The sequence below is a fragment of the Colius striatus genome, chromosome 5 (assembly GCF_028858725.1).
Source record: "Colius striatus isolate bColStr4 chromosome 5, bColStr4.1.hap1, whole genome shotgun sequence".
Lineage (NCBI taxonomy): Eukaryota > Metazoa > Chordata > Aves > Coliiformes > Coliidae > Colius > Colius striatus.
The window spans coordinates 29,459,679-29,485,667 of record NC_084763.1 but is presented as its reverse complement, the minus strand read 5'-3'; the positions used below and the strand labels follow the sequence as shown (position 1 = coordinate 29,485,667).

Below are 25,989 nucleotides of genomic sequence, written 5' to 3'. Positions count from 1 at the left end.
AGACGCTCCACTCCCTTAATCATCTTTGTAGCCCTGCACTGAATGAAAGGAAGGGGGAAAGAAAACATTAAAATCTCCTTTACTCTTTCCTTCTGAGTTCAGCAGCAAAGAACTACCATAGCCTGTACTGTTGATTACATAGCAAAAATGCTGTTTTGGGCCCCCAAGTATCTACCTGGTTACCAGGAGTAGGGAAAGATATACAGAGAGACATTTTTTCTGAAACAACACAACACAAATCATAGCCACTCATAAACTAACAAAAAAAATCAATCTAAACCCAAGCAATGGCTGTAATTGCCGTTCTATCAGGCAATTAAAAATAATGGACATGGGCAAAAATGTCCACAGAGCTTTGCAAGATCAAAGACACAGATCTAAATAGTTTGATTGTGACTCTGCCTCAGGGGTAACTTCCTGTAACCTATATTAACAGTATGAAGCTCATTTTAAAAACACCAGAAACCAAAACAAAACCTTGAACTTGGGGATACACTTCTAGGGTAAATAACACCATATTTTTGGAGAACATGATGTATGGATACCTGGTTGGAGTTTATATACTCCTCGTTTTGGTGATGTTTGTTGCGTCATTTTCACACAAAACCAGTTCTTTGGGAAAACATCGATGAGACCCTTCATAGGCATTTTCAGACTATTACAAAATAAGATGACACAGGTACTTCCTTCCCATGGAAATTAAACTAGCGTTCAAAGGGAAAAACAGTATTTCAACCTCCTGAAGTAAAAGATGAAGTTAACTTTTACCAGCAATGAAAGCTAGGTACAGCACTTTGCTGATGCATTCATGATTCTTAAGGATCTGACAGATATCCTCTGGATTATCTTGCAGTTTTTAAATTCTACTGCCCTTAGTTTTCCACCTCCTTGCTCTGCCAGAGACCACCACTTCTGTAGCAGAAGCAATGGAAGACTATAGTTCCCCCTCCTGTAAGAGACTGGGGAAGTCAGGGCTCAGTTGTATATTGCAGACATTCTAGTTTGCAGTTTGGTATCTTAGCAAAATGCAGGGGGCTTGGAACTGGAGTTTCTGAGGTACAGGCATCTGCTCCCAGTTGCTACCTCCTTTCCAAGCAAAGTAACCACTGATTAAAAAAACCGAAATCGACCTATCCCCTCCCTCCAACAAAAAAAGCCTCCAAACGACCAGAGACTAGAACTGAGAAATTAATCTCCTGAGCTCTTACAGCTAGATCCAAGTAGGGTATTTCACAGTGATAATTCTTAGAGTGTAATATAGCTCATTAATTAAGACTCCCAAAACATCTTTGAAGGAGATGACTTGTAAAAGTCCTCAGTGTTATTAATGGGAGCACTGGATAGGGGTGTTCATGGGTACTACTAAATGTAGTATGTGAACTGAAGCTAACGCTCTCCAGAGTAGAAAGTACAGCCATTAACAATTCAAAGATTTCCTCATAGTACTTTTTTTTTCACATATTGATCTACTTCCTGCTATTAAAAAAAAAATCAACAAAAAGCCACAAACAAGGCAAAAATATTTACTGGATTATATTGTCCTGCAGAGACAGAATTGCAGCCCAAGCCAGTTAGACATCAAGGGCAACAAAACTTTCAAGCACTAATCCCTGGGGGAAAGTCTCAAGTACCAGAGAATTCCAGAGACAAAAAGATTCTGACCAAAGGGCTCTTTGCAAGGAATTACTGGAGAAACCAATCTGTACTTTCCTGTATCCCAATTTCCTCCAGATATCACAGCAGCTAAATCTAAGTAATGCAGGAAGATTTGGTATGCCAAGCACATTAAATTTACATTTTTAGAGAATGTGAAGTTAATATCTGCACAATAGTTGGCGTGTGGGAAAATTAAGGCTGGTGTTACCTTGGCGAGGTCACAGAAAGTCATGTGCCTACAGCAAAATTTGTGCACTACCCTAAACCTGTAATCTTAACTCTCTCAACTGGATTCTGAGGGGATCTGCCAAGTCCTTATCTCGAGCACCTACAGTTCTACCACAGGCTCTTGCAGTGAGGACTCCCAAGATTACTCCACAGTAGTACTAACTTGGGCTGCCCAGGCCTCTGGCCAGCAGAGATTCAGGAGCAAACATGCGTAAGATAACTCCATTATAGCTCTTCTTGAAAAGAGGTGAGTCCTGTGTTTTCCTTCCAACTGTGGCACAGTTGAAAACAAAATAAAAAACTCCTCAACCAACCAAATGAAAGCCCAGCACCCATAATCCAACCTCAAATGTCCCACATTCAAATTCAGTAGGGCATTAAAATGCCTTGTGAAAATTGTCAGTGCTCATAGTTGGAATCTATCTTTCTCTAAATTTACATAGACTATCCTACTCTCTTTTGTCAGTCAAATACAATGCTTTGGCAAGTTAACTCCTGGCTATAACTCATACATACATACACATGAACTGTACAGAATCCTCCACTTTTTTCTTTTTGTTACTTTTTGCAAGAAGCCATTGTGGGCACTGGGAACAGACCATCATCTCCCTCTTCCAAAAGCAGCAGCTTACTGCAGGGGCCTTTCCAGTCTGAATGGTCAGGAATCCAATACACAACAATCTTGCAGAAATCAGCTGCCAGATTTATTATTCTACCTGAAAACCCCAAACAAACAAAAAAACCCCCCTCAAACAAACAAAAAAGTGGAATAAAAACACGACTTTAAATAAACCTCTTAGGTACATTTTAAAAAGGGTTAATCAGTTCAAGCGAAATACTTTTATATCTTCTGCTGAGAGCTCATGTAATGTTGGTCTGATTGCTTGTTTTGCTCAGTGAGTCACTACAGTATACAGATATATATATATTTCTTCTTAAATATTACACATTTGATGAATTTTTTCCCTCTTTTTTTTTTTTTTCTTTTTTTTCATTTTCCTTTTTTGTTCAACCCCTTTCCCAAGTACCCAACATCCTGCCACAGGCAAGAGGCACTCTGTGCTGACATTAAAGAACTAAGACCAACCCCAGGACTTTTCATCAAAGTATGTTTCATTTGAACCTTATGTCAATGGAAACCACATTTAAAAAAAAAAAATCTTAGTCAATCTTTACCGTTTTCCTTTTTGCTAATTCTGCAATTTTAGACTTCTGATTTCAGGTTGATCACCGAAAATTTTAAGTGCCATGGAGACATATGGATGACAGAACCAGATGACATATTAAGGCATATGTATACTCTCATAAAATGCGTCGTCTTATGGACTGGAGTAAATTAAATACCCACCCAAATGGTTTTGTACCTGTGGTTTCTAGTGACCATTACTTCTTTATTTTTTATTAATTGCATATTAAAATGTTCATAGCACAACTATTGTCTTAACTGACAGAGGATGGAAAATTAACTCACCATCTAGGATTGTCTTTGAAATCCATTCATTATGATGAAAATTCTTTTTGTTTTACGGTTATGCATTCATTTTCCTCCCTCTTTTTGGGCATACAGGAAAACTGAGGCAGTCCATTTAACATCTATTTAAGTTTTACTGGACAGCAAAAAGAAATCCGGATCTTACCCCCTCCCTCTCTTCAAGTTAAGAAATATTGTATTTCAGAAAAGGTGCTCATAAAAGTTTAGAACTTTGGGGTTTTTATCAGGGCTTTTTTTTTGTTTTTCGTTTTACATATAGACTGGTGTGTGTGGCTTGTGTTCAAGATTACCTCGCTCAAAAAGTGAAACTATTAAAAAAAACAACAACAACAAAAAAAACCCCTCAAAATTTAAATTGTCTTCCGAGCATATCTGATCACATTTACATTTAGTGTCCAAAACAAGTTGATTGGTAACATCAGTGCCAGCACTACAACGTCATACAGCGACTTCATGGTATTCTTTGACAGTTTGTCTAAGTCTCCGTTCCACCAAAAATTACAAAAGGTTATGCAGAGCTTTCCTTAGCAAGCTGAAGCTTACCAGTCATTTGTGGATGCGCGTAAAAGCTGCTTATAGCACAGCTATGGCGTAAGCTATCTTCTAAGCAATAAATGGTTCAAGTCATCTATTTTGTCCTGAAATGCTACCTGTACTTACAGCATTGCTTATAAATGGTCATAGTAAATTCAGCATCAAAGAGAATATTACAGAAAAAGACAGCAGCAGAAGCATTAGCATTATCTAGTATTTATATATGTTATCAACATAACACAGCAGTAAAAGGTTTAAATGCGTATTAATGGGTACCGTGTCTAAAAATTACTAAAGTACCTATTTAGTGTATTGGATATTTTTCTCAAGGAGTGTTTGCTGTGTCTAAACAGCATAATTAGATATGTGACTTAGTACAGTTAATTCCTATTGATTAAATAACTTATTTATGTACCAAAGGAAATGGAAGGGTAGAAAATGTTTACTCCCTCCTGATCATGATTCTGTATTTAATGCTGACATGATCATCAGAAAGCCTACCACATGTAGTTACTACCCTCAAATGGATCTTGAAAGGTCTAAGCCACAGCCCAGGCCATGTAGGTATAGCAACGTGGCACCAGATATGCCATGCAGCTTGCAGTCTGAAGTCAGGGATTTTGCTGCTTGGTCACTGCACTTATGGCCACTCTGTTATTAAACAAAGATTATTTTTGAGGCCATATAAAATAAAACAAAACAAATAAAAAAACTAAATCGAAAAGAAAACAATCAAGAAAAATCTCTAGTTATTCTCAGAGGCAAGGTGCAAGGTCTGCCACTGCAAGCTTCTAAATTAAATGCTGTGATATACGCGTCGCTTCTCTTTTAGAACTACAAAAGACAAGAATGGCAAGAAGCAAATGCCCTGTGCATGCTGTGCTGACATCATCATCAAGTGGTTATTTTGCACAATGAGAATTAACTGTACTATGGATACCCAGAGAAAATGTACAATATCTTATGCCGATATGAAACAAAACAGACATGATATAGCTTTTTTTGTACTTAAAACCTGTATGTTCCCTTCCCAAACTTAAGTAAAAAGCAAACTTGCCCTCTTCCTCCTGTTACACAGAATAATGCTTCAGTTCCATCCCTCCCCTTTCAAATAAAGTGCGCTGTCCATGGCAGACCATAGGAGTAATGCAACAGGAAAAGCCCCTTTTAGTGTACTATTTAAAAAACAAACTGAAGTTGATTCAGCTTTCCTCTGGGTCTTGTGAAAGAGGAGAAGCCCATGAGAGGGGGAAAACATCCCCTTCACTGTCACTATTGTTAATAGACATAGCCTTCGTTATAGGGGTGGGTGTTGCAGCAGCCACCGTCCTGCATGTAGACCATGCTCTCATCAAAGTGGGACAGAGGCACAGTGTCCTCCTCATTGATGTGACGCTCCATGTCAGTCTTCAGTAAAGGGCGCTGGTTGTCTGGAAAAGCCATGGAGAAAAGCGCTTCGGGGTCGCAAACAAACTTGTAGACGTATCTTTCTCCAGCCACCTTAGGACAACAGAAGAGAGAAAAAGGTGCAGTGTAAGGCCTTGTGGTTTTGCAACTGCAAATTCAACAGTCCAGTGAAGAACTCATCTTTTTTACGTAATTGACAATGCACAGCAGAACTTCTAAGGCAACAATATCACAAAAAACAGGGATCTGCAGAAGTAGACTCTCCAGAACTCTCTTTATTTTGCCACACGTGATATCGTGCTGGAAGATGGACTAGGTATTCTACTTCCAAACATTTGTTTGCGATCGCTTCCTACACTTAACCACAAATGGAACTGTTCTTTTTGGAAAATGTAAATAAATTGTCACTACAGTGGCAAAATAAATTACTAAGTCCAACACTCTGTGTGCGAAGTGGAAAAAAAGAATCACATTGCATGATAGAGATCTCAATTTCACTTTACACAGATTGATTCATACTTACGTATAAAAGCACTTAAGTTATAGTGCATGTTGATTGTACAGGGACAGCATAAGCAAATACATAGGCTAATATGTACTTAGCAATTGCTCATGCAAAGCTAGGACATTTGGATTTGCTTATGGAGGGGCAATTTGTCCAAAGATCCTAAAGTTTTCCCTTATTCAGAAACAACACTAAATGTCTGTACTTTGTCTTCCTAAAAGTTACAGAATGGAAAAAAAAGTCTTATTTTAAAACAAATAAAAAAGTGAATGTAGGGTCTTCTCAAGCACCTTATTTAAAGAGCTATGTTTAAAAATATGAACCATGTTGCATTCTCACATTAAAATTATTATTTTTAAATGAAGATTATACTGTCTGCTTCTTGCAACTCCAGCTAGTGCTGCATTGGCAGTGAGTGAACGAAGGTAACAAAACTTTGCAAACTTGACTCTATTCTTATGGCTGCAAAACAGTCCTGAAGCATCTCCTTAATTTTTCAGCTTATTTATTCATTAATTATTAATAATGCAAAAATTTTGGTAAAGTCTGTATCTGCAGCAGAATTTTTTTGTCAGCAAGTGTGACAGACTGAAAGCTGCATTCAGAAACTGAGCATTTGCATAACCTTTTATCATTGCTGAACTTAAAACGGAGGAAATTGTGAATATAAACCTTGCAGTAAAGAAATCTGTTATGATCTACAACCATTAGTTTTTAACATACAATAGCTGGCCAGACAGGATGATCCCAAGGCAAACCTCAAACATTGCTATGTCAGAAAAATGAGCACCCAGGCTAGCTTTTAAAATGTGTTAAATACATTCTTGTAGATAATGAAATAGCAGTTTAAGAGTTATCAAGCTAGCTGTCCAATGTATTGGTAAACTTTCCAGACTAAATAGCTGTGTGGGTTGCGCAGCATTATCAGCTACTTTTTGCTACTTATTCTTGCCACTGTGCTTCCTTTGAACCGTGCTGACAGGCTCGCCTAATGCAGCTGAGCTGTAGCCTGCAAAAAGGCACTCCTCTGCCCAAAGCACCACCAAGCCTCCCTTTCTGCTTCTCCCTGACCAGATCCAGCCTCCAGCATGCTTCACAAAGACCGAACACACAGTTGTGTGAAAGCACTGTGCTGCTGAAACATCAGAAGCAAATACTTGCTCAGGTTTTTGTCCAAGTTGACTCCTGGATAGTGAAAAGATAGAGCACTGCAATGATCCTATAATCGAAGCAAAAGAACTTCCAGCAGGCAACTTCAAACTGAGGTTTGACAAAACCCACTAGAAAAGTTGCCCAGTAACTTGAGCTGAGAGCATTGTTCCCATTCATGGAACTGGCAAATGGCATGTTTAAACACGTTAATCATCACAGGTCACAAAATAATGTGAAAAGATATGGAACAAGTTTTACAGCACAAGGTGTTCGTTATGATCTTTGATCACACCTGCCAGTTTCGTCGCTGTGGCAGACAGGTCTCTCCTATTTATTTCTCAGTAACTCTACATAGCACTACATAGAAAGACTTAAAAACGTGCATGTAAATCACCAAGCCACAGGTGAAGGATGGGTTGAATACTGTCAGTAAGACCTGACTGTTATATATAAATTATTGTTAAATATTTCTCATAATTCAGCCTATTATAAAATATTAAATTTCACTGAAAAGTTGTATTATTACAACACTATTGGTAAAATTTTAAAGTATTTGGTATCTTAATAGGTATCATTTTTCTCCCCTATCTTGCTCTTACCTAAGTACCCAAGTGCTAGGCAGCTAATTTAGATCTGCAAGACATTATTCACACTGTACTCTACTGTTTGGCTTTCCCAGGTGGCAGGAAGCTCTTTTGAATATTTTTGAATATTACCTCTTGCCCTGTAGGCATTGTGTGAATTAAAATCACAGTCATTTTTTACATGCAAAAAAAAATATATATCTTGGTGCATATACTGGACCAGGTAGGAGCAAAAGCTTCGTGTTTAACTAAAAAGATGAAAAACCTACCTAAGCAATGCTGTTACAAGTAGTCCTTGTAAACTGACTTATGAATTAACATGCAACACTCTGGTGAAACTTAATATAAAATTAGCTACTCACCTTTTGCATGATTCCCTTTTCATAGTAATACCGAAGTGATCGGCTAAGTTTATCATAGTTCATAGCTGGCCTATTTTTCTGAATCCCCCAGCGACGTGCCACCTGCCACAAAAATAGATTAGCACTGATTTGTTAAATGAATTTAACAAGCAGATCTTATCACCACATCCCTTATTTTGGGATGGAGGTGGGGGAACCCTGCAGATGCAACAAATAAACACAAGAGAAAAGGTTGTCATGACCTGAATTTCCCATGTACTATTGTTATTTTTAATTGGACACACAGTCATCTATTAAACTTGAAGTAGACATTTATTTGCATATGTGGGAGGATTGGGTGTTTTTTGTTGTTGGTTTTAATAATGAAAATCAATGAAAAAATAAAGCCATGATAGAAAAAAAGGATTTATCAACAAAAATGGTTTTTCACCAGAAACTTTCATGAAAGATGAAAATTTTTCCTTAGTCTGAGACTGTGGATAATTGCACTATTCCTGTGTTTTCCTTGCTGTCAGAAGACTAAGTTACATTAAACACACATGCATACACAGCTAGTTCATGAACTAATACACATTGCACTTGGAATGACAGTGATATTGAGATTATTAGGAGATACAAGTCAAAAGCCAAGTCTTAAATATTACTCCAGCAAAGAAACTGAATTATCAGAGGAGGCAGGGTAATCACTTCAAAGAACTATATGGTAGTATGAAGAACAGGACAGAAATTTCACAGTTGCGTAAGCTCCCTTAAATAATAATAATTCAAAGGGAGTTTCAAGCAACTCATGAAGCTGTTCCATAGAGAACAATATGCCTTCTGCTCTGACTTACAATTTCTACTTGCACTTCCTGTTTCATTGCCAAAGGTAGCTCTGGACAAAGAGACCTTTTGTTCAAAGAGCTTAACTGCTTATTCTCCACCTGAAATTATAATCAGCTGTTTGTGACATTTCAATTATTGGCTGTGCAAATGACTATCATGTCACCAGAGGGAAAAAAATGTAAGAGCTGATAAACTCTTTAAAGCACATTTTATAAAAATGTTTGAGAGGTGCCTATGCATATAGGTTTGGAAAAAAGAGTAGCCAAGCAGCTTTCCTACAAACTCCTCTACAAAAACTTTCCCATAGGTGTCTGGAGCCTTTTGATGCAAACCGTAGTTGACATGCAGCACTGAGAATTAGAGTAGGACTAAAAAACAACAGAAAAATACATTACTTTGATCTCTATCTGGACAGTAATTTTTAAAATTTCTTTTGAAAGCATTATTTCCTTTCAGTGGTGCAGCTTTTCAGGCTCAGGTATTATCCTGGCTCTGTTACATATCTATGTTATATGTATGTTACAGCTGTATTGAAACATACCTCCAATCACATTAATTTATTCCAGCTGTAGATTTGGCCTAGATGTGTTAACCATAATTTGCCTATTTATCTTTGTAGCATCTGCCTCCATCACTCTGTTCATCGCTCCTAAGTTTTTTTTCTCTACTAATCGGAATCCTGAAAGTCCCCAATGTACCAGGCTTGCATAGTAATACACATAGAAGGTAACTACAACCAAATAACAGTTGAGAATATTCTGTATTGTGTAGCATTTTGACATTCCTTAAAACACAAGCAGGTCCAGAAGTAGTCTCGGTAAGCAAGTCTTCCTGTCCCTGAGCTGCACAGTACTTACCAAGACTTGCTCTGTGTAAGGGATCCAGGCTTCTAGCCTTCCATTCCACCTTCCTGTTAAAGGTTGCCATCCGTGTGACAAGGCAGCACAAATGGACCTACACCCAATTCTCAGCCTCCACAGCTCAGAATTATCTACTTTTTGAATGAACTGTGTTGCTTGTGAAACTGATACATATTCATTTTTGTTGTCACCCTTTCTACAAGGACATAAACCTCCATAAAAGGATGGGATGGAAAGGTCATCTCATTGACATCTTAACCTGCCACAGCTGAACCAACAAGCTCTTTGACTTCCCTTCAATTTACACTTGGCAACAAACAGAAGCTTGCAACTTCACAGAATCACTTCCCATAGGCTATTCTTATTTTAATCGATGTTTTTTGCCAGATTCCTGACATTCATATGAAAACAACTTAGGCTTCTTTGTACTCCCTTAAGAGCACTCAGGAGTGAGGTAAATTTCAAGTAGCCTACCTCCTCCAGATCTAGGGTGCAGTGCTGATCAAAAAACACAAAGCCAACTGCTACAAAGCCAGACGAGTAGATGAGCTAGTTAACGTAAATCAGAATATCCAGTTCTTCGGGAATTAGACAATAAGGAAACCTTAGGAGCTTGTTTTGATTCTTTCCCTTCCTTAGCTAATAAAATCTGTAAAGTTTTTGCACCATCTGCTGGAAACCACTTCCAATAAATCTCTTCAATCTTGAAAAACTTTGGACATACCTTAAAGACAAGACAAAACTAGAGGGTAAAAGATACTGAGACTGGGACAGAGAGAAAAAACAGATATCTCATTCACCAAAATCCAACAAAAGCCTTTCCAAAGTTTTCTCTCTGTTCTGGGCCAGGTCACACAACTAAGAAGCCCACGTAGACTAGCTTGCTAAGGCTGCAGGCTTGCCAGCAAAATTTTGGTATCAAATCGACTAAGGCTGTTCTGTGGTCAAATTCTCAGATGCACAATACCAGGATATGCCACTGTTGACTATCACTAGTGGGAGGGATGCTCAGACAAATGAGAGCCAGTACACAGATCCCTGCAGCAACCTGCCCTTCAGCCAGGCCATGTCAAAAAGGAAGGGGACATTAGTTCTGTCACTACCTTCAACTACTCTATCATCCCCTTAGGGCTGCTGGCAAATGACGTTAATGTAAATGCAAGAGAGGTTTTGGACTGCTTATGCCAGCAGATGGATAGCAAACAGCAGAAGTAGCTGGTGGAATACAGAAGCATTGTCACATCCCCAAACCTTCCTACTCAGCTCTAACTCAGAGGGAATCCTAATAGAAAATTTGCTCTCATCTCCTCTATTACCAAACCCTTTCCAAGGGGCAAAAAAAGTACACCAGAGTCATACTGCTTTTTGACAACCCTAATCAAATCATCCACATCACTATTACAATAAAATTCACACACAGCAGATTTGACAAGCGTTTCCATGGCTGTTTAGAACACAGGATGGATTACACATTACCTAGTTAAAAAAAAGTTTATGTAATAAAATGTTGGATTTATTCCTATTTATTACACAACTGAAATAAGTTATGCTTCGGTAAATGTTCATGAACAGAAGGAATTTCATCTGCCCCATGAGTACTTCATGGTTTAGGAGAGCTATACACGTGCACGAGTGTTTACAAGCCTAGGATCTAAGCATGCACTAAACAATCTAATGATATAGATAAGCAGAATAACTCTAAAGAAGACTCTAAAAAGAGGGAGGGGGTGTATGATTTTGATGGAATTTTATTGCCTAAAAATCTTAGCATTCTCTTTTGCCACCTGTCAGACCTGGGATCTTTCACTCAACAGTCTAAAAGTTCCAAGTTCACACATCTTCACACTGAACAATACTTGGTGTTGAAAAACTTTTCAGGGACAGGTTTTCAAAGGATTTTGGAACACAGCTCCACCCACAAAGTGGTTCTGAAAAATCCAGGCCCCACAATTAATGTCAAGTGTTCTGTAACTCTGGCACTTGCATTATTTTTATTATTTTGTGGGACTAAGAATCAGGTCTACTCTTAACCACACCTCAGTCTTAATAGAAGCTCTTCCCTTGCCAATCCTTTCTGTCACCCTTCTAAAGTGAAGCAAAATATTGAAGGAAAACAAGGCCTAAGTCTGAAGGAGAATCAGTACATTCATAGGACAGGGCAGTGGATGTCAGGGTATGTTGTCTGTCCAACTCACCTCCTCCGGCTCAATCAGCTTGAATTCCATGCCTCGGCCAGTCCATGCTATGAAGTGAGAGTTTGATGGGTCATCAAGAAGAGCTACCAAGAACTGCCACAGCTGAAGCGAGCCTCGTCGCTGATATGTGGGTCCCTCACGGTACATTCCTGGCTCCTGCTTGACATCACCTGCACCAAACAGCACAAATGTTAAGATAAGCCATGCATAAAAAGCATTATCACCTGGTTTGTCAGATAAACTGGCAAAGCAATTGCTACAGTTAATGAAACAGAGGGAAAGAATTCTTTTACTACAAATGCAACATTCGCCCATCTGCTGTTAATTGTAGATACTCTTAGAATATAATTAAAGCAGCACCTAAATTCAGAAGTCTCTCTAAGCCTATCCCCATTGACTTCGAATACATAACAATCTCACTTGCAAACCACTCTTTAATATCCTCTATCTGAAAGAGCATCAACTATTTCTGTAAGCAACTCTTGTCATTGGAAGAACTGCATTTGGGGACGATACTTTGCACAAGCCCCAGTTTTGGAAATGTAATGTATGCTTCATAAAGCTGCAAAACCTTACTGAGTGAAACTTCTTTTGCATGCAAATGCTTCTAAGGAAAATTTGACAAAGTATTTGACTTGGACTTAAACAGCATGTGCTTTATGTATAGGTATGCAAATCCCACAGATATGTGAGTTCCTCTGTGCCATATTGGACTTGCATATAAGCACATATTACTTATACTGCTATCTACATATTAGATTAGTATTCCCCTGAAAAGCAGCTAATTTTTCTAAAATTTCAAGTCCAGAGGAAGTTTAAAAAAAAAAAAATTCTGCTAGCTGTTCCACAAACTGCCAATGAAAAACCACCCTGCTACATCCATACTGTGTCTCTGTTTTTTAACCATATTCATACTAAACAACTCATGAAAATAATAACAGCCGAAAGGTCTGATGCTGAAGCAGCGAGTATCTTTTTTTATTCTGCATGCAATAAGAGCAATCCTTGACATGCTGGTAAAACCCCTCATTTTAACTACCAGAATAGCAATACCCCTCAATAAGCAGTGTGACTTGTTTAAAACAGAAAGCCAGGACTGCATTCAACCACAACATTAGGATACTCTGATGGCCATTACAGAACAGCTTAGTGTAGTGAAAATAAGAATAATAATATTAAAAATGGAGCACTTCCTTTTGTAATCAGGAAAGAAAATTGAGTCAATAGCTGTGGAAAACAAATAAATCAGCAGAAGGTTTTTCGGTTTATGTGAGATTCAAGTTCCAGTCCTGAAAGGCCTTTTTCAAGGACAGGGTTTATCTTTTAATGATAGCTGAGCAATGTACAAATAGCAAGTGCAGTATTACAAAGGATCAGATTCTTTGCCTATGCTGATCTTTTATTTCAGAAGAAGCAGCTGAGAATCTACTTCTGAAACATCAAGGCTAGTCCTGTGCTTATCCCACTTTTGCTTTAGTGGCCAAAACATGATGATATATCTGCTGTTTTTTCATCAAAAGTCATCTTACTAAAAGTATAAATACACCTATTTGTTTCACATCAGTTTTCTACAGTACATGATGATTTCTCAATGGACAGTCACAGAAGCTAGCAGAAGATTGCCTGCTCTGCAAGCACACAAGGATTTCTAAACTTTTACTTCTTTTATATGAATTTGCCACTTGTACTGAAAATAGTCCTCACCATCATTTTAGGGGAAGAACCTGATGTGATGTGCTTTCCAAGGGCAAAATAAGCATACATTCCAAAGTTAGGTTATGAAGTAGACTTCCAATACACCACATGTCAACCCAGTGACAATGCAATATTGGATTCAGCAATTTTCAATTAGGTATAATATTAACTAAAGTCCTCTATTTCTTGCTACTCCTTACTAATCCTGAAATGCATGTGGTACTTCATTTGATGAATGTGTAATTCTTCAGGTTACTTTCATTTTAAAGTCTCCCCTTCTTCAGCAAACACAAGTGCTGCTAGACATGCAATGGTTTTGTAATCCCCATATAAGTGACTCTCAGGGAGGAAAAAAAAAAAACCAAAATAAACCAGAAGAAAAACCCCAAGACTTCTCCATCCCTACTTTTAGCTATAGTCAGAGAGCTACAAGTTTATGAGAAAATATCTAATCTTTCCTGCTAAAATAAATAAAGTTGGACATACATACACTAACACAAAGAACATACTCCAGCAAATCTAAGTATTTGGTCTCAAAATTACTTCCCAAAGTTGCAGACTAACAGAATCACCATCAAGAACTACTCAGTCCATTTACTTTGTCTATAATGAAATAAATCTGAAATCAACTGAGTTACACCAGGAAACTAATGTTACATCAGAGTAACCGAGGATAATTTTGGCTATCTATTCTAATTGACCTCAGAATACCTCTTGAAAAAAAATCTGTTGTAATGGCTAGGGTTGTAAAAAGATCATTGATTTGTTATCAATCCCACCGAAAAAATAAATCACTAGTACAATGTTTAACCCAGTGCAAATACATTGACACAAACACAAAAATGCCCTATAAACTCACTCCCCACTATTCATCACCTCAGACAGTGAGACAAGAGGCTTAATCCTCAGTAAAAACAAAGCTGCTTTCTCCAGTTTTTTGTTTCTTATAAGAACAGCTTTCATTAAATCTCAAACAACGAGCAGTATGTGATCATCAGTGCAATGGAAATCCTCCTATTACTTCTCAACTGTACAGGAACTGAGCTCCTCTGCTGCAATTCTGAATATAGCATCTTTCACTGGTAAAAGTTGAACGATGTCCTATTGAAGAGAAGACTTTGGTTTCAAGAGACAAAGGTCAGCTTTGGTTGGGAGCACTGCAAATGGTGTGTTAAGGAATGCTAAATTGGAATGTTACTGAGCTTTTTTGATCAGCAAAGTCCCTCACCTCTTCCTTTTTCAACTCCCCACACAAGAAGAGAGAGATGTGTCATACATACCGTCAAACTTCTCTGGAACAACACAAGTGTCATCATAAAACTGTCTAGGTGCCTTTTCATACATACAGCCTGTAAGTTAAAGAGAAAGAGATGTTTATATAAAAGATACATGGACAAAGAAGAGATCACAAGCTTAATGTCAGAGAGAACACAAAGTTACGGAGGAATCAGATTAATATCCCACATCCTTTACACACCACTCAATTGTAACATTTTGGCCTCAGTACAGGGATGTTTAATTAATGTATACATTCTCAAAAGACTGTTAATCTCCACCTGCAAAAATGAAAAAGCACCCATTTTTCTCTATGATTTATTCCAAAATGTTTGTCTTATTTCCTGTTTGAACTAGTGTGGCTTTGACTTTTAACCATTAGTCGCTGCAGGTCTTCTCTCTGCAAGACTAAGAAAGTTCTACTTGGTATTTACTCCTCATACTCACAGAAGTCACCTCCTCCTTGATGTTTCTTCCAATTAAAATAATTCTGTAATATTATTTTTTTTGTTGTTAAAAGACATTCTGTGACACTGCATTCCTTCTAGCATTCTCTTCTGCACACACTTTTCAGTATTATATTAATGTTTTGCTTAACTAGAACTGTATTGCATGCCAGTATCAGTATCACCGGTGCTACTTGCTAAGACAAAATATCTCCTCCTCCCCTGCCTCCCTGTGACCCTCTTTTTGACTGCAAATGCTACAGAAGGCCTTTTTGCTATACAGTTGCAATGTTTGGTTGAGCTGGTTTCCGGTGGTGAGGCATAAGAGGAGGAAGCCCATCTCAAAATCCTTTTTCCTATATACTGTTTCCCAGTTCCATAGGCCTGATCTACATTCTGCATAATAAAAATCTGGTTTGTCTAATGTGCCCAAATTACCGAACAATCTCAACTGCTTTGTGTGACTGCCCTGTCCTGTATTTACTATTCTGCCTATCTTTGTGCCATAAAGTTATCTATTAACTTTGCTCTGTATCTTTACTGAAAATGTTGAATAACAATACTCCTGATATCAATTCCTATAGAACTATAATAGAAACAATCCATTCAGAGATGATTGCATACTGACAGCCACTTTTAGATTTGTCAGTTGGCCAGGTCTTAATGTATTTAATGTGTACTTTATTGATACTGTTTTGTGCTAACTTCTTAATCAGTATGTAATGCAGTGGCAAACTGAATGCCATAAAAAGTCTAACTATAAGATACAAGCATCTTTATCAGTCAAACTTTTAATCTCAGCAAAGAATAGAATCAGGTTTGATATGACCTGTATTCCATAAAACCATGTTCACGGATTTCCAAATACAGAAAACAAATATTTATATAACATCACTGGTTTTCCTATGTCATTCATAACCATTTTAACACCTCCAAGTACTTAGGAGTGTATAACATGGTTAAAATTGTTTTTCCCCTATCTGTGCTGTGTTTAAAATTCAAATCTGTTGACCTTAGTCCTACAGTTTGTGGATTCTTTGTTGTGGTTAAGTACCTTGGATGTATTTAGAAGACAGGTGGATGTGATGCTTAGACACATGGCTTAGTGGTGGATTTTGCAGTGATGGGTTAACAGTTGGACTTGATCTTTAAAAATTTTTTCCAACCTACTGATTCTATGAGTCTTTCACTGTCCTTATCAAGCCTCTATACTTCATATAATTTCATATACCAAGACCGTTACACATTTCCATCTCCTGTTTGACCTTTCTTGTTAAACACTATCTTTTATTTCTATTTTCTGCCTTTATTCCACCCCAGAAGCAGTAGGCTTTTAGCCAGATTTGTAATCTTTCCAATTGTATCTTTCCACTTGTGAATTAAGTCTTGTTACAGGACTTTGATTCATACATCTGTCCAAATTCTCATTAATCTCAAAACCAGTTTCCCTGATGTTCATGAAATTTGCCCATTTTTAAGAAAAACAAATAAACCCTAAACAAACAAACAGATCATATATTGACAAGAAAGATAAACAAAAGCAGGAGAGTGGAGGGTGCAATCTCTTTCAGTGGTCATTTTTTCTTAGTTCTCTTGGTCTTCTTAATACATATAAAATGCTTTTATTCAGAAGTATTAATCTTCACTATGAACTAAGCTCTTCCTTACTGAAGTCACTGAGAGTTATGTGTGTATCACATGGCTGTACATGTTTAGCCTAAGCAGCACCAAAACATTGCAAACATCATAAAAAACCCCTGAAAAGTCAAAAACTTTCACTGAATTTAAAGTATATAATAGGTTACAGTTAACTGAGCCTGTCACACCTGGAAAATATCACTTGAGTAGAATGGGCAAAACAAAACAGATTTTTAAGCGTCTCTTCCTTTCAACTGCTAGACAGCTTGAAAACAAACTGAGTAAACTCATAATAAAATTGCTTCTATCCTCAACAACTTGTGGCACTAAAAGAAGCTACAAAAAAAAAAAAAAAAAAAACTCACTGCATCAGAAAGTCAAGACTGGGAAGGGGAAGAAAGACAATGTGAGTCTTCCCAGCAGCAGAATTAACCAGTGAATCCCAAATCCCTACAGGCTTTTTCATTTTTTCTCATACAAAAATGATACATAATAGAAAACTTAACTTCTGTTCTGTTTGGATGAGCCAGGAAGCCTTCTTGCCTCATGTAAATGGAATGGCAGCTAGGCACTTCTGAAAGGAGAAGACGACAATGCTAGTCAAATGACTGTCTGGAATTAAAAGTGTGCAGGTTATCAACGAGACAGGCTGCAGGCAGAGGAGCAACAAAAAGGATGCAAGTTAGAGCAAGGGGGAACCTGTCAACACACGGCATTTCAGAGCAGCACGCTCAAGGTATGTCAGAGAAGAAAATCGTAATGTGAGGATCACAGATCCCATCAAACATAGGCACTTGAACTCAAACCCTTACTGTAATCAACTTTGCTAAAAGCTGACTCCCATGACAACTACACTTTAGACCATTCACAGATCAAAAATTCCACACAAAAAGTGTATTTTAAACCCTGTGCTTGTAAATATATCTTTGTAACTAATTTGACCTAATATGTATAAGCAATTATACAGAAAAGCCTGCCAATCCTACTGGAGAATTTTAGACTCTACATTAATACAAGAAATGTCAGAGTGAACTTGGGATACTGGTTTTTAAGTTCTGGTTAAGGATTTGATGGGTTAATGAAATGTTCTGTGATTCCTAAGCATTTAATCTAGGAATTCAGGTGCGTGAATTTCACCTTCCATCTCTACACCCCTAAACAAAAAATAATGCTCCTCAAAAGAAGAAATTAATATGCACATTCTAATCAATGCAGACATTTCTTTTTTGCCATTCCTCACCTCAAATCTGCAAGAAGAATGATAAAAACTAAACAAAAGTAATGAAAGTGGTGTTCTTTAAATGTCTTTCTATTTTTCCCCCATCTTGCACTGTTCCCAAGTAGCTACATCCTGTGAATAGGGACTTGCAAAGAAAAATACACCATAAATGTTTGCCCCTCTAGACCATGTTTAACCCATTTCTTGGATAGCAAAAGTCTTGCCTAAGAACGTCTATTTGATCTTGTGATAAACTCCTACCCTAAGCTATGCAATCTGTTATCAGTAACTTGTACGTCTTTAGGAGATGCAAACAGAGGTCGAAAGAGCAGACATTATTTTTCCAACACTGCCTACAGACGCTTTCAGACTGTGATTCCAAATTTCACTCTTCACTGACTAGTGATGAGTATCAAAGATTTGGCAGGATAAGAAAATGAGGTTTTACACTGACTTCACAAAACAAGCGAAACACAGGGCAGTAATAATAAGATTCATCTAACAGTCCGCAGTCCCTCTCATGTGCCTGTGTTGACCTCTTCATTACCTCCTCTCGATGAAACACTCAGTGACTGCCTTCTCAGGCCTCGAGAATCTCTAATGTCTCAGGCATATGCTAAGTATCCACAGGAATCAGTGACTCAGTGATCACCCAAGTTAAGTATAGCTCTGTAGCCTAGAAGGCAAGGCTATAAGTAGTGGGTCACCTGCAAGGAATCACTCATGTTACCAAGCAGATTGAATTTTAAGGAGAATGGAAAAATCTACGTAAAAAAGAGGAAGTTGTAGAACTGAAACAGATGCTATTTTCTATTTTAGGTAAAAATTCACTTGTATTGGCAGTAAAAGCCTTTTTGACTCATGAACTCCACTCTTGCAAAGTGATACAACAGAGTATACAGAATAAAGAAATATGCACACATCCAAGAAGTTTGTGTTCTTAGACAATTTAGGGTTTCATCTCCCATGCTCTTAAGTCAATTATAATTAACATCTGGTATCTGTTTAAGGCAAGCACTGTTTGTACCAGCATTACTTAATCTTCTGGTTAGCTTGTGCTTAAACAGTCCACAGAGGACCAAAAAATACAGAAAGGAAGAGTTTATTTCTTGCAAAGTAACTACAGTCTTGTTATCCTAAAGTGCTATCAGTTAATTTATGACTATCAGAGTGGGTCAGACTCTAATCAAATTGTAGAAACATTTCCAAAGTGATTATTCAATCAAATGACTAACATGGTTAATTAGGAGCCATAAACATTGCTCTGAAGTTCATCAAAGTAATGACTTGCCCAGAAAAATTACTGCTAATTAAATTGCCTGCTGCTTTCATTTCTACCTTATCTAATAAAAAGTCCAACCAATGAAATTTAGCATTGCAGTTTTAAATTGTACTAAATGCTTGACTAAGACCCAGAAGTATTTTTACAAGCTAAGCGGAGCTACTTCAAAGGAAAACATTTTAGTGTAGAAATTACAGAGCAATTATATGTTTTCTTCTCCTTGAAGCATTGTTTCAAGACAACAAATCAGATAGATGTAGGCATAAAATACATTCAGGGCAGCATTCAAGCTTCTGAGATTATGACCTTTTAGCCATTTTTAGTCTTTGAAGGAAAATGTGTCTGAACTTAAGACACACAAGATGCTTATTTCAATACTATGTTATTACGTTAACACAGTTAAATTAAAAATGTTACTTTTTATGAAGTAACTTACATTGTAAAGTTATATCATCTCAAGAATGGAAGAGTCTCTTTACAAAAAACAAAAAAAAACCCAACAGAAATTAACTAAAAATATGGAGACATCAAAAAAATTAATTTATCTTTTATTATTCATTTGGAATGCCTAGATGGCATTTGTCACTGCTCTTCTTGCCAACAGCAACATAGCAGTCATCTTAAAACAATACATATGGCCTTATATCATGTTGGTTTGGAATCTTTTTTCCCCAGTAAATGTTGTTTTAAAATTATGTGCCATCTAGACACTGCAGAAATGCCTTCTCATCTGGGACTGCCACAGAGAAAAGTACTTGAAATAAGCTTTGCTGTGCCTTAATCAAAATACATCAAAGCAGAAAAAGCCCAAACAGACTTCCTCAGGATAAGAAAAATCTGCTACTGAATTTAGCAGGCACAGGTTCTAGTTTTCATTTATTAAGACACTTGAGTGGTTCCTTGGTAAGGAAGTATTTGATATTAATTATCAGATCAGAACTTTAAGGGTTAGGTTATCTCAGCCTTGTATAACTCAAAGCAGGTAGGGAATCATCTTTTCCTATTGTTTTTCAGAGACAAGGACCAGGTTTCAGACCCACAATCACATCCTCACAGAAACAAACAGAATTTCAGCTCATGTCCCTATCCAGGTGAGACACAGGGAAAATGAAGCCTTTTCAGGCAACAGGATGAAGTGACTGACCTTCTCCTGAATGAAGCAGAGTAAAGTGGCATCTGGAAACCTGAAGCAAGGTACATTTCTTGGCCTCTCCTCTTTCTGACCTTACATAGCCTTCCTAACTAAAGAACACATTGTTACATTTCACTCTAACTCTGAATTACTTTTTAGTTCACTTTATCAACATCATCTGAGGATTTGGAGGCCCAGGGCACTACCCATGTGCACGTGACAAAGTACAGTGTGATCCAGAGGTATTGCATTCTGTATGCGTATGTGCAGAGAGAGAGGCAGGGAGACTGATGCTTGCAAGGTGTGTACAACCTGAAAGAGATGAAGTGAGTGAAGAAGTTGAGCTACCTGCCTGGCTTTGGTCTCTGCATGGTAGCTCAGGGGAACTTGTCTACTTCCTTACAAGTATAAAACAAAATAAGGACACTAAAATTGGAACCTTCTTACTGTTTTCACATCGACTTCTCAGATTTACACTTTATTACCAACTAAGAACAGTTCCTAAAAGGAGCTGTTTCCCAAAAATTTGTAGGGATTCCATTGACTACAGCCATTCCATGCAACTTACACCATATCCTCAATTGTCCCTTTGGTCCGAAAAGTAATTACATGGGTTTTGGCTCTTATTTCAGCAATTCAGAGTTGGTATATCTATACAGACTCAAATGTTTTATGCCATTTGTCTTCCCATAGATAAGAAATACAGCAGATAAGAGATTTTTTCCTTTGTGCCATTCACATATGTCAGCATGACCCTGTGCTACACACACTGTGAACACACCCTTTATCCCTTTGGTACCTCGCAGAGCTTCGTGAAGTGCTTACTTGAAGTGCTTACTTGAGCAATACAAGCATCTCCCTGGTACATGGAGAGGTGGCTGGTGGAGAGGGAGAGATTTTTACCAAGTGCAGAGACAAAGGCAGCCTTTTAAAAATAAAGTATTCAATCTAGAACACATCATACTTTTGGCCTCAAACTTAAAATGTTACAATCACACCGGAAGTAACTTTTCTGCTTGTAGATTTCCAAGAGAACCGACAAACTGCTTACAAAGGAGTATTTCATCCACCACTGAAACACATTTAGCCTCCTAGTGCAAAGCAGCTGGTTTACCAACTCCAAGAAGCTCTGACCAGCTCAAGGATGAAGAGGAATACTCAAATCACTGCGAAATAGACGGAGCTTTTTCGGTAAGAAAGGTAATTCTTCAAACTAGATCACAACAAGAGGCTTATGTGGCACAAGGCATCATTAAGAATATTGCATGATCTGTGTTTTTCAGGGAGAAGTACCAAATGATTCTTTTTGATCATGAAACCTATGATTTTGTAAACCTACAGAATGCAGATTAAAACACTTAATGTCTCTCCAAAAAGAGACATTCAGGTAGAAATACTAGAACTCATGACAGTCTCCCTGCACAGGTATTGCTTAAGTGTATTTTACAAATCAAATGCTGGTGCAACAGGTTTCAATTCATTCACCTTTAAAAGCACTATCCTCTCAGAAGCTGTGTAATTACAACAGAGTCCTAAAAACTGGTAAAATCGTGGCAATATAGAAGTCATCATTTATTGTTTCATTACCAAGGTTCAGCAGAAAAACATAGGTGCACTGAAGTGACACGAGTGAAAATAAAGTCACTATCTTACCTAAAAATCAGCCTCAAAATTAAGTGCTCTTTTCCCAAATTATTATGCAGTTTAAAAGCACTCAGAATGGAAGACTTTGTTCATTGTTTTGTCTGTGACTAGCCTTCATACCAGCAACTAAGGAAAAAAAAAGACCAAAACCAAAAGCATGTAAGTATGTGCACTCGTAGTTACAAATACACTCCCTTTTAAAAAGCAGCTAATTAAAATTTTTTGGGTTTAATTACCTACACCTCACTTGACAAAAATCTACTGGAGAAGTAGATTTGGCCTCACTAGCTCTTGTCTAAGTGTTATTATTATACACATACAGAAAAAAAAAAAAACCCCAAACCCTTAAGTAAACAGCTTCCTTTCCACAACTTTGGTTTTTAGATCTATGACAATATCTAATGCATTTTCTGAGACCAGATGTCAACAGCCTGTCTAGGCGATGTGTAACTTTTTATACAGCAGAACAGGAAAACAAAGGCTCATACATTCAGCTCTGAATTGAAATTCCACATGGAGCTGATCTTTTGAGCATACTTTAAAATCATGTATTTGCTTTTATTAACCTCAGTGACTGTAAAACGTAGTTTCAACATCGCTTCCCTTTGAATTTAACAAAAAGCCAGCAGTATTTTCTCTCTTTCCTTCACTCCTTTTGTTGGTAATCTTACTGCAAAAATGTCTGTGTTGCTTTTTCTCCCCTGCCCCATCCCCTGCCTGTAAAATCGAAGTTGGACAAACACTGCACGGCTGAAGTGACATATTTGAATGGAATTCAGACCAACCAGTTCCTGTTTATGTTCTTAATTTGAGAATGTAGCCTTCTCATTCACTATACATTAGAAACACACCAAGGCCATAAATGGTGTCAGGTTTCAGGCAGGCAGGGCCAAGGAACATTAATCATTACTTTAAGGCAACTGGCAAAAGCAGCAGCTGAGGGAACACTACACCCTTCAGCTCCGCATAAATGGACATTCCAGGGTTTGGCGTGTGTGGGTTGGGTTGCTTTTTTTTTTTTTTTTTCCCCTTCAGCATCCATTTTATGAATGAAACTTCAGGCTGCACAGAGTCCATTCATATAAAAGCCATGCTCACAGGGCTCAGTCTCTCGGGATCAATCAGTCTTGGGTAAGGCTGATGTGATTGGTTTAAGGCAGGCTTCAGCCCTCCATTACTGATTTAAAATGCAGCCTGTGTCCATTTGACCTGCATTAATGCACAAAGAGTAAATCCAGACTGCGCTCTCAATCCTCAAATCAAATCATTAGCCAGTGCCACTTACTGTAACTGTAGATTTAGAGGATATTTATCTGTTTCTTTGAAAAACAGGGACCGTAGGAAAGTTTTTCAGATTGTATTATCTGCTTTGAAAGGAAAAATAGATGCATGGTGTCTTGCCTACATGCTCATATTAACTTAGTATTCAGGTTCTCCTTTGTTCAAGGAGATAATCTTACAAAATTAACTCTATTCTAACTGCAGATTTCTTCCAGATAGAATTAGTAAATAGATGAATTCAGCCAGATGAGGAAGCAACAGAAAAGTTCAAATTCCACCCTTCATATCAATCTTCTGAAGCACAGATTTCCAAAGTTTCCCCCTCAGATTCTCTTATTTTCTACTGTGATGCCATCAAAACAGCAGACTTGTGTTCATGTGTTTTAAGATTAAGTACCAAAGTGCAGTGCAGCTTAACTACCAAACAAAATCCATGCTCATTCACTGAAGCAACACTGCAAAGACAAGCTCCCGAAACAAGAGAGTGAAATATTTTAAACCACAGACGTGTGAGTCGGGAAAACTGCAAAATCAAAAATGAGGAGGGAAGACTTCTAAAATCCACTGAATTCAAGAGCAAAACCCCTTCCCTTCACCCCTCCTGCCTTTACGCCAGCTGGGTTTTCATTGAGAACAACTGTACAGCTGTGTAAAAGAATTTCTTTAAGGCCATAAGGAGATGCAGTTTTGAGAAGCATGTACTGCAGCACCATAGCCAAGAAAAGGATGGAGTCAGTTCTGTTTTCACAGAATATTTTATAAGACTATGCTCAAAAATTCTGCACGTATTTGCAGTCTGATCAAAAAAAAAAAAAAAAGAAAAAGAAAAAGAAAACATGGAGATAATTTGAGAAAAAGATTAAGCAGCTGGAGGATTTATAAAGCAAGATCTCAGCAACCAGTCACACAGACAGACTAAGAGTATACATGCAAACTGTCTACAGAGATTTAGAGGTGGTATATTAATACCAAGGAATTGTTTAGGATGAGCTGAAGAGGTGTAGCTATAAGCAAGTGAATGGAACTGATCAAAGGAAAAATTTAGGCTTACGGTCAAGAAATATTTCTTAACTGTGAAGTCTATTAGTCTGTGAAATAATCTCATAGGGGAATAATTGTAATAATAATACTTAGCACTCACATAGTGCTTTATGTTTTCAAAGCACTGTACAAAAATTAGACAATGTAATTAAATACAACAGTAGAAGCTGCATGAGTTGTGTCATTTTAAATGCCTCCCTGGTCACTACACTAGAGAATATCCTGTAAAAAGCAAACCTGTACCAACTCTGACTCACAGCTAAGATTTCCTTTTTTCCTTCATACTAGCATCTCCAAACATCTAAACTTTACCTTTAAGAAGCATAATAGAATATCCTCACTGTTGCTTAAAAAAAAGGCCAAAACATCAAACGAATTAGCTAATAAATATACTTCCAATGTATCTTTTTCCTCTTGAAATTTTAATTCAAGACAATCTCTCACGCTGTTCTGCAAACTCCCAAATGTAAGGACATTTCAGCTGATCTCTGGGGAAGAATGTGCTACTAAGGATCTTTTTCCACATTAACTTGCATTGATCTGCTTTCCAGAAAACACTGCATCAGGTATTTGAAAGTACTCTTGCTTTTTATTCTGTTCCCAGTCATTAGGTAAATAGATGTTTATAATATGGATGGTAAAATGCTAACAACATCCTGTACCTATAAGGGCAAACTTAGGAGGTCAAGAAGCGTCACAATTACAGCTTCCTGTGCAACCTTGACACAACTCCTTTGTTGCAAATGAATTATGATACAGCTTTTTGCCTTGGCACTCTTGTCTCTTGAGTGCACAGGTCAAAACTGTTTGGGGGAGGGAGAGACATGCTGTAAACAGCTTTGCAGGTGGAGCTCCTACTTCATTTGTTACAGAGGCTGGAAGTTGTGTACTTAACGAGGCAGAACACTTCAAGAAAGGAAAAGATGACCTCAAGATTAATACCGCTGAATAGTCAATTTTAAGCCCCAACAAAGCACATTCCAGTCCTAATAATGTTTTCCAAAGTAGTCACATACCTTCTGCCAATTTTTTTTTTATTTTTGCAGTGCTTATACAGGGACCCTAATCTGATGTTCCCATACTTCCTCGCCTAGAAACACAAAGAAAGTCCCTAGGAGCTAGGTTTTGAACATATGTAATACATCATGATCTTTTAAAATTATCCAGCCTTAATTGGGTAGGCAAATTATACAGGTGTATCTACTCATACTCATATCTATATCTAATGCGTGTCTGCTGCCACTCAACTCTCTCACTCAACAGAGGGGCAGCTCCCAATCCATTCTTACATGCCAACACAAGGTATTTATTTTTTGTGACACCTCAGGAATTAAAGAAATGAGCAATCCAGAAAGCAAGAGAAAGAAGCCAATAATTCTATGTGGATAATTCATTCTTTAAGTGATGTGAAGAAAACTTCTTCCTGGAAGAAAACTTTGGCAGAGACAGAGAGAGTATCCAGATTTTCTAAGGTCCATTCAAGTGTATCAATTGTGATGGTACCCAGAAATGTAACTGTGAGAACAGTCCTGCTAA

The 25,989-nt window shown here is 37.7% G+C and overlaps 1 protein-coding gene across 2 annotated transcripts in view; it reads right to left on the bottom strand.

The window, feature by feature from the left end:
• Positions 1-2,587: 2,587 nt before the first annotated feature.
• ETV1 (ETS variant transcription factor 1) overlaps positions 2,588-25,989 on the bottom strand; it is a 65,348-nt gene continuing 41,946 nt past the window's right edge. Inside the window, exons 9-14 of one of the 2 annotated variants that reach the window (XM_061996396.1) lie at positions 17,361-17,428; position 16,710; positions 14,776-14,844; positions 11,801-11,970; positions 7,921-8,022; positions 2,588-5,410 (exon numbers count right to left, since the gene is read on the bottom strand). In XM_061996396.1, the coding sequence (XP_061852380.1) occupies positions 5,189-5,410; positions 7,921-8,022; positions 11,801-11,970; positions 14,776-14,844; position 16,710; positions 17,361-17,428 (632 nt within the window). In that variant the 3' untranslated portion in view covers positions 2,588-5,188. The remainder of the gene's footprint in view (positions 5,411-7,920; positions 8,023-11,800; positions 11,971-14,775; positions 14,845-16,709; positions 16,711-17,360; positions 17,429-25,989) is intronic. The other variant, XM_061996395.1, reaches the window with a different exon arrangement.